The 12098-nt window shown below is 44.7% G+C and overlaps 1 protein-coding gene across 3 annotated transcripts in view; it reads right to left on the bottom strand.

Moving 5' to 3' along the window:
* arfgef3 (ARFGEF family member 3) overlaps positions 1–12098 on the bottom strand; it is a 35847-nt gene that overhangs the window by 16698 nt on the left and 7051 nt on the right. For all 3 annotated transcript variants that reach the window (XM_008430114.1, XM_008430113.1, XM_008430115.2), the window contains exons 5-19: positions 11978–12046; positions 8158–8274; positions 6756–6801; positions 6006–6090; positions 5820–5924; positions 5539–5657; positions 5210–5457; positions 5025–5137; positions 4791–4923; positions 3847–4403; positions 2979–3331; positions 2075–2235; positions 1834–1999; positions 1334–1441; positions 123–338 (exon numbers count right to left, since the gene is read on the bottom strand). In XM_008430114.1, coding sequence (XP_008428336.1) covers positions 123–338; positions 1334–1441; positions 1834–1999; positions 2075–2235; positions 2979–3331; positions 3847–4403; positions 4791–4923; positions 5025–5137; positions 5210–5457; positions 5539–5657; positions 5820–5924; positions 6006–6090; positions 6756–6801; positions 8158–8274; positions 11978–12046 — 2596 coding nt within the window. The remainder of the gene's footprint in view (positions 1–122; positions 339–1333; positions 1442–1833; positions 2000–2074; positions 2236–2978; positions 3332–3846; positions 4404–4790; positions 4924–5024; positions 5138–5209; positions 5458–5538; positions 5658–5819; positions 5925–6005; positions 6091–6755; positions 6802–8157; positions 8275–11977; positions 12047–12098) is intronic.

Below are 12098 nucleotides of genomic sequence, written 5' to 3'. Positions count from 1 at the left end.
GACAGAGCTGTCCAGGAACGCCCTGACCACTCTGCTGAAACCCTGGTTGTCCTTAAACTTGATTTATTAATCTATCCCCGTTTCTGCAGACAGAGCAGACTCAGGTCAAAGGTTTCACCCACCAAGCGCGCAGCTGAGCGCGGCGGCTTTCCGCAGGCCGTCCAGACTCAGACAGATGGTGTCTCTCTCCCTCTGGCTCTGCTCCTTCACCCCCTCGGCCCCCAGGATGAAGGCCAGGCCCTTGGAGCTGCCCGCCATGCGGCCCGTCAGAGGCGTGGACAGCACATCAATCAGGTTCTTCCACACGCCGGTGAGGATGAAGCGGGAGAAAATGGCACCTGATTACAAAGAGAGGAGAGAGAGAAACCTGCAGCTAGCATCACAAGCTGGGTTCTGGTCCTGAAGAACGATGATGTCATGAGGCGTGACTCATGGTTAACGAGGTTAAGGTTTCTGTGGAAACACTTTAATTGAAGGAGTTTCGATCATTATAAGTGTCATTATTTGCTGAATAATGCCAAGCTGACAGTTTTAATGCACCTTTTAGTGCAGGTGTTATGTCATGTTTATGACATCATCATGTCAGTCTTATGCAGACCTTTTCAGATGAAGGGCTGCAGATGAGGTCATTCCTTCCACATCTGTCTTCATATTTTTATTTCCCATCATCCCTCTCTTCAAAACAGTTGCTAATATCTAAAAACTGTTCCTCATAATTTCATAAAGTATCCATTAAACCAGATATTTATTCCCTCTGTCCAGACAGGAACAACCAGCTCTGCTTTCTAATCATGTCAAATTGTTCAGTTTAGGATCATTTGTTGCTGCAGGAGAAGAAAAAATATATTCTTAAAATGCATTGTTGGCATTTTATGGAAGTTTTTATATTTTCAGTGTCCAAATTGTAAATTTTGACACATAATTTCAAGTAAGTAAATATAAAATGCATTTTATTGAATGTTTTTTGCCGATAAGTCACAGACATAAACCCCAGACACATTAAGACATTACTTCACTATTACATATCAACACATATGAATTAAACAAGATTTATTTATAAAGAAATTGATCTCAGAGCTAATTATTTATAGTTTTGTTTCTCATCCAGTTCAACCTGCAGCTACTAGTTGAAGGTAATTTGACTCCACAGCAGAAAATCCTGCAGGAAATCTGCTGCTGTTTGTTCAAAAGACAAGAAAACTTTATGAGAAGCAAATCAAAACCAACAACAGGGGATCTGAGGATCAGCCCTGGGGGACCTCTGAGTCCCCACAGTGAAATGGATGAATGCATGACTGTAACCAAGATGTCCGCCGTGAGTTGAGTTACAGACCTGCAGTCGCTGTGTCGCCTCCAGCCCTCTCAGAGCTGAGTGCTGATTGGCTGGACGGCCTCTGGATCATCTGACCTCCAATAGCACTGCTGCCCAGGCCGTCGATGTCTGACAACACAAAAATACAAAACAACTGGCACCAAATATTCATTCAGATAATCGTCTTTTGGAAACAATCCACTACATAAATGTTTTATTTTTCCCATCCCTTAACTCCTAAACTCTCAGCGCTTCAGTTTAACGTTCGACCCATTAAATACAGAGTTACAGCGAAATGGAAAACCATCAGAGTTGGATCAAATAATGTAGACCAGCAAGATGTGCAGATGCATGATTTCTTTGGATAAAATTATCTGTAAATATAGCAAAGATTGTCACTGATGAACAAAATGCAGCTACACAGCATACTGGGTTTATGATCCTCTGGATTCTCCAACATGAGGTTTCCTTCCATGGTGAGTTGGATTTCTGTCTTAAGAAGCATGAAGGACATCAGAGACCTGTCAGCATGGTGATGAGCGGCAGCGTGCGGTCTTCTGGTGAGCCCCAGTACCCGGCGTCAGCCAGCAGGTTGCGCTCCAACACCTGGTGGTGAAGCTCCTCGATCCAGGCCTGGCACAGAACCACCAGGACTCCGCTGCTCTGGATCAGCCGAACAAACTCCTTCTGCAGGACACGGAGGGAGACGCTCATCAGCTGCGCGCTCATCAGGAGAGCAGCTGTGGCTGTGGCTGTGCTCACCAGACTGAGGGCGGGCGGAAGCTCTCTCCGTCTGTAGTAGTCGCAGCAGCAGAGCTTGAGGTTGAGCAGCAGAGCGTAGTACGACACCAGGTAGAGGCCGTCTGCGTTCATCAGACACTTCAGAGGGTCGCCTGATTCAAAGCCTGGAGAGTGAATCCCTCCTGAACAGAGGAAGGAAAGAAAAACACCAGCTTTAGAGAGTCCCAACCAAACATTTAAACTTTAAAATTCATTATTAAACTTCACTGAGTCTGACTAGCAATCACAACACCACCGTTTTTATCAGCTGAGACACAGACAGGAATCTAAACCAAACTATCAATACAGAATAAATGGTTTAAAAAACATTTGAGAATGGGAACCTTCTGATGTTCTATTATTTTGATGCATTTACTGAGTTTCATGTGAAAACTAAGAGGTAAAAAAGAGCCTTAAGGTCCAGTTTGGTAGGAAAAATTCAGACCAAATAATAAAGGAGTGAATTTTAGTCTGAGTTTGTCCTGCAGCTTGGACTGATTTAACAGAAACTGTAAGTCCTCCAGCAGAGACACACTGAGGGGAAGTGGACAAAGATGTCCAGTTTGTCATCTACAAACTGGACATGAGAGAAATTTTAATCCAAAAGTGGAAGAACTTCAGGACCATCACAACATTCTGGCCGAACATGAAATGGTAAAATTCACTTAACAGAAAACTTCTGCTGTTTTATCATCTGTGTTCTCTAAACTTCATCCTCCAAAATATTTGATTGCTTGAATAAAACAGTGGAGACACAAAGAGCTGCTCGGTCAGCTGGTCAGCAAACAGCTGTTTGTTACTGAACAACCCAAACAAAGTCTGTTCTGTTCTACAGCTACATCATCATCACACTGAGTCTCTGCTGGTCCCTCTTCCCTCGGCTTACCAGCCTGCAGCCCGGAGCAAAACGTGGAGGAGAAGTTCTGCAGCGACAGGTCCACCTCCTGGGCGGAGGCCAGCCCCAGGAGGCGGGGCAGCAGCGCCGCCAGCGATTGGACGAACAGCCTGGCGCTCTGCTGGTCCGCCTCCTGGCTGCGCAGCAGTTTGAGGGACATGGCGGCGGTGCGCAGGGAGCGGTGGCCCGGGCAGTCCCGAGGCGTCTGCTGCTCCTCGTCCACCAGAGACACGTTGTCGGACCCGATGTCGGACACGTCGGAGCGTCCCGAGTCTTTCTCTGCAGCCATGGAGTACTGATCGCACGAGTCAAACTCTGTCCGAGACAAGTCCTGCTCCTCCATGCTGCAGGACAACCAGGGTGAATGAAACGGTGAGGAACTTGATTTTAATACGCTTAGAAAAACAGACGCAATAAAGACCAATCACCAGCCAGCTTGGTTCTGATTGGTCAGCGACAAAGCTGTTCAGAAACACAAAATCTTACGTTTTTTTGTCTAGTTTTAGTGCAAATATCTCAACACATTTGAAATCAGACAAAACTAACTTACACATAACTTTTCACCAAGACATAGGAGCTTGTTTTAACAATAGTAGTTCAGATTACTTTACTTATAACGACTCACTTTTCCCAAAAGTGTAATAATCTGTCAGTAGAAAAGCACTTTTTCATCAGTAAGAAGAAATTATTGACTTAAAACAAGTTCCTTTATTTTGCTGATGAAAATTTGTTTTGTCTCGTCAAGAATACAAAAACATTTGCGTTAAATACATCTGTCATTTTTGCCACTAGATGGCGCTAAAGAGCTGCTTAGCTTGAAAAATCCTCGAAATGATCCCTAAAGTTGACGGAGTCGTACCTGAAGTTGCTCTCGCTGTACCTGGACCCCGGCCCGTGGTGCGGCCGCGTCCTGGAGTCCACTGACAGGAAGTTGGTGATGTCAGGGAAGACGAGAGCGTGACTCCTCTGCACCACGTCAGGAGGAACGCCTCCTCTGTCCTTGACCTCCTGACCCTCGGCCTCCACGCCGCGGCCTCCTCCTCCCTCCGACCTCTCTCCTCTCGGAGCCGCGCCTCCTACCGGCTCCCGCTGGCTTCTCTCCTGGCCTCCGAAGGGACAGCTCAGCTGGACGCGTGCGTCCTCGCCGCACTCCTCAGGCGTGTGTCCCTGACCCAGACCCAAGTCCCCCATCTCCAAGTCCAGGGTGGTTTGTCCCGTTTCCGTGGTGATGCTGATGCTGATGTCCGGGCTGCGCTCGGTGGTGGCCATGTTGGAGGCAGCGGAGTCCCACTGGGGCTGCTCTGAGGACAGGATGTGTCTCTGCCACCTGAAGTCGGCCTCGTTGATCTCCATGGACTCCCGGGTGGACTCTGACCCGTCCTTCATGTCGTCCAGGCGCCTGAGGAGAAACCGAGCCTGCAGGAGGAAACACAGCGACTCTTACTGCTGTTGATCCATCCAGACAGAACCATCACAGGGAGAAACGTCAAAACTCGATGCAGACAGTCGCCATGATGGGATTTGAACCCAGGACCTTCTTCCTGCAAGGCGGAAACTTCAAGAACCTCCGTTTACTGTTATCTATGGTCTTAAATGTAGTCTGTATTTAGTTTTTACCATTTATTTTAGTTTTATTCATTATTACTACACATCCATCCCTTCATAAGCAGCATACAAGTAATTAGAATATATTGAATTAAAGTTAATTAATTGCAATTATTAGTATTTTCTAAAAAAACTAATAGTTTCCAGAAAGCGGTTGTGAGTTTCTCTTCATGTTCTGACTTGGTGTCATGAGTCGACCTGTTCAGGCTGCAGGCCGCGACCCTGCGACAGGTCATCCAACGCAGCCAGAAGAGCGCAGGCGCAGGAAACGGAGGCGAAGCACGCCTCGATGCCGCCCTTCACACAGGCCTCCGTCATCCCGTCCATCACTCTGAACACAGAACATCACAGCCAAACTGAGTCCAGGCTCAAATTGCTGACTTTCATCTAGTTTTCTCTGAATGAAGCTGTGGATCAGGTTTATTTACTGACAGTTTGAGCAGATCCAGGTGGGACTTCCTCTTTGAGAAGGAGCGTTTCCTGGTTTCAGGTTCTGCTACACACGGCCCGGCCAGGTCATAGAGCCGCTGCGGGCTGCCAAGAATCTGACCAGGACAGGAAGATGTTAACATTCCTTCATTTAGTGAGCAGAGGACGGATGGACGGATGGGGATCACCTCCTTCATGATGCGGATGGCCTCGGTCCGGTGCTGGGGCGGCGGGTAGAGCAGGATCCGGTGGTACAGCGACTGCAGCACCGGCTTCATCGACTCCACGCAGCTCACCAGGCGCACCAGCTCTGCTGCGATGTAGCACACCGTCCGCACCACCGGCGCGATCCTGGCGGGGGCGCTGGAGGAGCAGCCGGACCCCCGGCCTTGATCCGACACGCCTCCACTGGAAGAGTCCACTTCCTGACCGATTCCTGGGAGAGGAAGAGGAAACGATCTGGGATTTAGAGACGAGTAAGAGGATAAACGGACAGACGGACTGACGGATGCGTTACCTTGAGCGAGTCTCTCTGAAAGCCGGTCTCTCTCTAGCGTGTAGCCGTGGTGAGAAGTGATGGTTTTATCATTGACTGGATTTCCCATAATCGCCACCAGAGACGGACAAAGCTGCTTCCTGCAAGAACAAATACCATCAATTAATATCAAGACATAAGTCAATAAAAACATTTTTCCTGATATTCGTCTCTCTTTAACTTCCAACATGATGTATCTTCAGGTTTCTACGTGGTGGATTCGCTTTGGTTGCAACAAGAATGGAGGAAACAGAGAGTCGTACCACACCAGGTCGGTGAAACCTCTGGACAGGTGCATTGTGGGAGGACAGCTGCTGAGCATGGACAGGATGCACTCCAGGTAGAGCAGCTGCAGCAGCTGATTGTCACTGAAAGGAGGAGAGAATGAGGAAAGGTCAATGAGTCACAGAGAGGAAGTGATGTCACCGACAGAAGACCTGCAGCGTTACCTGTCCACCGACTCCAGTTTCTCACAGAACACGGTCAGAACCATCACCACGTCCTCACACAGAGCCTGGCTGGTGGGGGAAACATCTGCAAACACGCACACACAAAGTTCATTCATCCAACTTCTACACTAAGTGATAAACTAATTAATCCTCCTCGTTTGCCTCTAATCTCCAGGAAATGAACATTCCTGAGGGGGAAGTTCGGCTCCATCCATGCATTCAGGTTATTTATGTGTCACTATTTATTGTTTATGTTTATGCATTTGGCAGATGCTTTTATCCAGACTAACAGACGGGGATAAAACAATGCAGTCAACATTAAAGCTAACAATAAGCTACTTAGAAGGAAGAACACCAGTGAGGTGATAGAGCAGAAACAGAGGGAAGCTTAATAAAGAGGCTTTAAATCATCTCTAAATTAGTTTGTGCAGCTTATTTATCCATTCACATCACATTATTAAGCTTTAACTGATATCGTGTGCACTTAAACACCCAGTTCCTCATTTTTATTGAATTTTCAAGTGAAAAAATATTAATTTTACCCAACAGGTGTTTCCATATGTTTATGTTAATAAAACATGTTTTCTGGATGGATGGCTGCTCTGTGCTTTTCTCAGTCCATCCGTCCATTTTGTCCCTCATAGAGACCCATACAGCTGGTCAACAATGACTCTGGACATTACAAACTGTTCATGTAGAAACTAGACACTGTTCATTCTTCACTAAGCAGATGTGTAGGATGATGTGGACCTTTTCTCTGCAGAGGCAGCGCGGTCACCTCGTCTCCTTCAGCCCCCTGCAGAGCAACACACAACACCAGGGAGGGTCACTGAGTTTGTGAAATAAGGAGATTTTAAGGAGCAAAAGAAAATGGAAGGGGGAAAAAATCTAATTTCATGTGTTTAAGATTCAAGATGAACAAAGCATGAACCAGTAATGAACCAGTAAGCAGAAAACGACACTGGATTCAAGAGGAAAAATATCAACCAGATGCTTCTGATCAAACTGACAAACCGTTCATCACCAGTGAGAAAAGCTGATTAAAGTTTTCTCATCTCAGCACGCAGGTGGGTGTTAAACAGGCCAGGAAGGAAAGAAACCAGCCATTATCTCAGAGAAGCAACTGTTGATAGGACTTTTTCAGTTACTGGACCTGCTGGCAAAATCCTTGCAGCAAATCCAATTTAAACGAAGCGAACAGTTCCACTTTATGCTGATGATGCAGTACTTTTTATTGCTAATCTCCACGTTTCTCCATCGTCTGTGTTGTCATTATTAACCAGAATAAGCTTGTTGACATATCAGGAGATTTTTTGCTTCATTAAAATTAAAATAAATAAAAATAATAAGGGATGAATGATGTATCAGAATTATAAGATGTCAGTATGGACCGATATTAATAACCGATGTTTATTTCCATCTACTTGTCATAAGTTCCAGGAGGGGAGAGTTTTGACCACGCGATCAATAAAGTATTTCTGATTCTTAATCATCACTGCATTATTAATATGGGATATCAATATCAGAACGAGTTTCCGTATCAGTGCGTCTTTAAAAATGACATTTAGCAGAAACTCTGACCAAACAATGAGTCAACTGATCCTCATCGATGTGGAAAGAGTCACAGTATAAAGTCACTTCCAGACCATCTGCTGTCTGTTATTCTACAGAAATATTATTCCCTTGATGAGCCTTATAGTCACTGAGTGAACCATGAACCAAATCTGAGGTCGTCCTTCCAACAACTGAGACAACCGCTGTCTTTAACTCAACAGTTACTGAGAGTAGAGATGTTGGATTAAAGATTAACATTGATTTTCACACAGATTTCACATTTTGGTTTTAAATAAATAAATAACTGACCAGATGAGCAATAAACAGTTTATTATGCTGCTGCATGTAGAACCTCAGAGCAATAAGAGGAATCAATGTTACTGAAGACAAAACAGCAAATAAACCTGAAGGTCCTCGCTGCTCGCTTTGTTGCTGACGGGCCTGTTTAAAGCTAATGTGTGTGAGTGTGTGCATGTGAGTGTGTGTGTGTGAGTGTGTGCATGTGAGTGTGTGTGTGTGTGTGTGTGTGTGTGTGTGTGTGTGTGTGTGTGTGTGTGTGTGTGTGTGTGTGTGTGTGTGTGTGTGTGTTCTCTCTGACCTCCTGTCTGTGGCGCAGCTGCAACGTCAGGTCTCCCAGTATCTGGCTCAAGGTGGCCCTCACTGCCGTGTTGATGCTGCGCTGGTGACAGCTGGACATGTAGGTCTCAATACACACCTGTACACACACACACACACACACACACACACACACACCACAGGACATCAGTGACGCAGAGCACCAGAGAGCACCACCAAGCCACGTTGAACCGTCGGGGAGATTTATGGGAAGCTTCCATGGCGTCACTGGTTGCCACGGTGACCAGGCGTGGCGTAAACCTCTGGGACGTGTTGTAAGTCTGCAGAACATCTTATGGTCAGATTAAAGGTCACACTCTGGGGATGCTGAGCACAGAGACAAACAGAGACAAGATGTCCTGCCGGACGTCTGCAGCGTCAGCAGATTTTACGACAGCGAGAGGAAGAAGCCTGGATGGAGCAAAGAGCTCAGAAAAATGAGCTGGAGGTAAACTGAGTCCAAACAGAAAAGCTATCTGCAGCTTTGTAACCAAATACCTGCTGGGCAATGAAATCTAAAAACACATTACAGCTTCAGCCAACAATTACTTTAATAATCAATTATTCTGATGATTAACTGGCAAATTCTGTCTTTTTATGCAATATTAGAAGTACATTAAAATGAATAATTGAATTAGTTAAATAGGAGGGAAAATGTGCCTAAAATAGGTTAAAACATTTTTAACATGAATGCAATATATATTTCTGTACAGTTTGGGCTTAATTACCTCCCTGAGTGTGATATTCTTTCAGTAACTGGTCTTTTTAAGTCTGTAGTCTGTATGCTCCAGTTAACCATTAATATATTACTAAATTAGTTGATTATTTCAATAACTGATTCATTCCTTGGGGTTTTAGCCCTAATCCAGAAACCAGTAGATCTACAGTGAACCAGTTACAGTATCCGCATCTACGACAAAAACCTTTGCAGCCTCATTAATTTTCTCCACCTGCAGTATTTTTAGAAAGTTCATGAGAATGAAGCCTGGAGGTCCTTCCTGTTCCTCTCTGAAGGCTCCTGGGGGCCGAGGAACCACATGCAGCTCCGAATGTTTGCAAACGATTGATAAAGATATGGATCATCTGTCTGACCAGGCAGCAGCAACCCATCACCACGGTTACAGAGACGAGACACCTTATTGGTGCTGAGCTCATCATGAGAACATGGTTCCACCATTTCATCACCTCTTTAATTCAGTTTAGTTCAGTTACTGACTTTAATGAACTAATTAAATGTATATTTTCTGTGTTTAACATAATAAAATGCTGAGTGTTTCGATCTGCTCTGAACAGGTTTGACATCAGGAAGCTGGAGCCTCGTCTGTCAGCTGGACAAAGACTGAAATCAGCTAATTAGACTCCGATTTAAAGCCTCTGCAGCTGCTGGGTCATTTTACACCTAATCAATCAAAAATCAATACATCTCCAACATCCGACCTCACAGCTCTACTGATGCTGCAGTCTGCTGAGGTGCAACATGGATTTAAGACTCAGATTCTCCAAGAACAGATTTTCTCAGGTTCACATGTTTCAGCTCAATATTTCACACTAAATTTCCACAGTTTGGACTTCATGTTATCATATTTCCAATCTATAACTGGACAAGGACAGAAGGTCGTCATGGACGAGCCGTTCCATCAGCTGAGCAACATGAACAGAGAGGCGTTTGAGCGTCTGTGTTTTTGCAGGCAGTCATCTTTTGTCTGGAGCTGCCAGGGCAGCTGGCGCTCAAATGCAGCATCATTAGCTCATAATCAACCACCACACACACAACCTGTGGGCTCCTTTCATTAACCAATAACCCACAGTCACGTTTTGGACAGTGGAGGCAGCTGGAGGAGACCCATGCAGTTCTGTCACTGTCTAAACAACCAACTTGGGAACTGATGTGGTAGGAAGTCACATTTATAATGAGGGAACTGGGACAGGAAATAAATCTGGAAACAATAAAACTTTTCTCTGACTACAAAAGGAATCCTCCAGATGATAATGACTTTTATTCACAGACCAAAAGACTGATTTTTCTTTCTACATCATTAAATTAAAAAAAATACATTCACACAGTAAATGCAGATGCTAGTAATGATAAACTGCAGGTGTAAAAACGTCTGTGCTGAATAAATCCCTGAGCTCTGCCTGAACCTGTTAGCCTGTTAGCAGTTAGCCTGTTAGCCCGTTAGCAGTTAGCCCGTTAGCAGTTAGCCTGTTAGCCCGTTAGCAGTTAGCCCGTTAGCCTGTGGCGGTTAATGGAGATCTGCTGACAGCATTCAGAGCGGTGCTCTGAGTTATGACCAAGCAAACAGAACCAGATACTCTCTGTCCCTCTCCAACAGCAGCTGGCCAGGTCCGGTGGCTCTGAAAGCATTAACACATCAACACCAGCAGGTTTTACGAGCTGCTAATGGCAGCAAACATCTCCTGTGTCCTGCAGCCGCAGCTGCTGAGACTGAACTAAAATGACAAAGAAATCCTCCCAAATCTGCAAACCTTCGCACAAAGGAACATTTATTGATTTATTAGCGTTAAGTGAAGCGTTCTGCAGCGTCTGAGCAACAAAACGACAGAGGTGAAGGTCAAACAGCAGAACAGTTTAATCATCTGGTCAGAAATTTGTGCTGTTTGAGTTTCATCTGATGTGATTTTTGATCGAACATGGAGAAAAACCTCTGAGGTTAATTTGAGTGTTCCTCTGTCTGTTGCAGCTGAGGACACAGACAGACAAACATCCACATACTGCATCTGATATCAGAAGGATTTCATCTCTGATCTCCTGTTTTCCGTTTCCAGGGAAACGCTCCTGCTGGTAAAAACTAAACAAGCTGAACTCAACGTCAGGATGTTGAAACAGATGGTCTAGTTTTCTTTAACCACTGTCTCCCATCTGTAAGGATTCGTTTTTCCTTTTACTTTCATAAACTTGTTTTGTTAAAAACACTGAAAAATGTTTTCATATTTGTTATGAGCCATTTTTCTGTCCCTGTTGTTTCAGCTCCAAGAAACTAAATAAAATATATTAATTTACCCCAGAAAACGGGAGCATGAGAACATCAGTGGGATGCTGAGTAAATTAAATCAAACAAACTATTTATCCAAAGGGAAATGAAAGGCTGTCATAACTCATATCATACAGAGCCAGTTGTGGACGGTGACTCTGTGAGGAGGAACTCCTACAGCAGTCAGACCTGCAACGAATCCGAAGAGGCCTCTGACTGAAGACTGCTGCTGTGTGATGGCTATCCTGACATGCTAACAGTTTAATATCAAAGCAGCACAGATGATATTCTGCGGTAAAATGTCCTGGACGACAGCATCAGCTGGAGTTTGGGATATGAGGTAATATCCAATTTAACAACAGGAAAGAATGAACACAAAGGTCAGAGGCAGCAGACATGTTAACACATTAATGTCAGATTGTCTGACAGAATGAATTCATTTGTTTACCATCCAGGAAAGAATCAGAGGTTCTGTAAACCCAAATATTTATTCTTCTATTATTACAACTGAGATTGTAAACACAGAAATCAACTTTATTTCCCAACTGAGGAGGAATGAAACACGTCAGACTCGTTTTCCACCATGAAGCTCAGAGATGAACAGAAACAGATCCTGAAGGTTTCTGACGATACTTTCCAATAAAGTTTGAATCGGTCCAGTTCAGGCAGAAGAACCAAACACTTGGCAGAGATATTAGTGTGATAACTATTGGTCCTGATCTGGAGCAAAGCAACAACTTGCCTCATCTTTAGAGTTAAATGATGTTTCTGTTGCATCTACAGCATCAAATCTTGAAACGATTGTTTTACCTGAGCGATCCTCAGGATGGAGTCTCCATTAATGTCAAAGTTTGGAGAGTAGGTGATGCAGAGCAGGACCTGCAAACAGAAAGAAATCCTTCTGATGTTCTGCACAGGAGCTGAGACAAAA

The sequence above is a fragment of the Poecilia reticulata genome, linkage group LG15 (assembly GCF_000633615.1).
Source record: "Poecilia reticulata strain Guanapo linkage group LG15, Guppy_female_1.0+MT, whole genome shotgun sequence".
Lineage (NCBI taxonomy): Eukaryota > Metazoa > Chordata > Actinopteri > Cyprinodontiformes > Poeciliidae > Poecilia > Poecilia reticulata.
The sequence above is the reverse complement of the archived record's forward strand: the minus strand, read 5'-3'. Positions and strand labels throughout refer to the sequence as shown.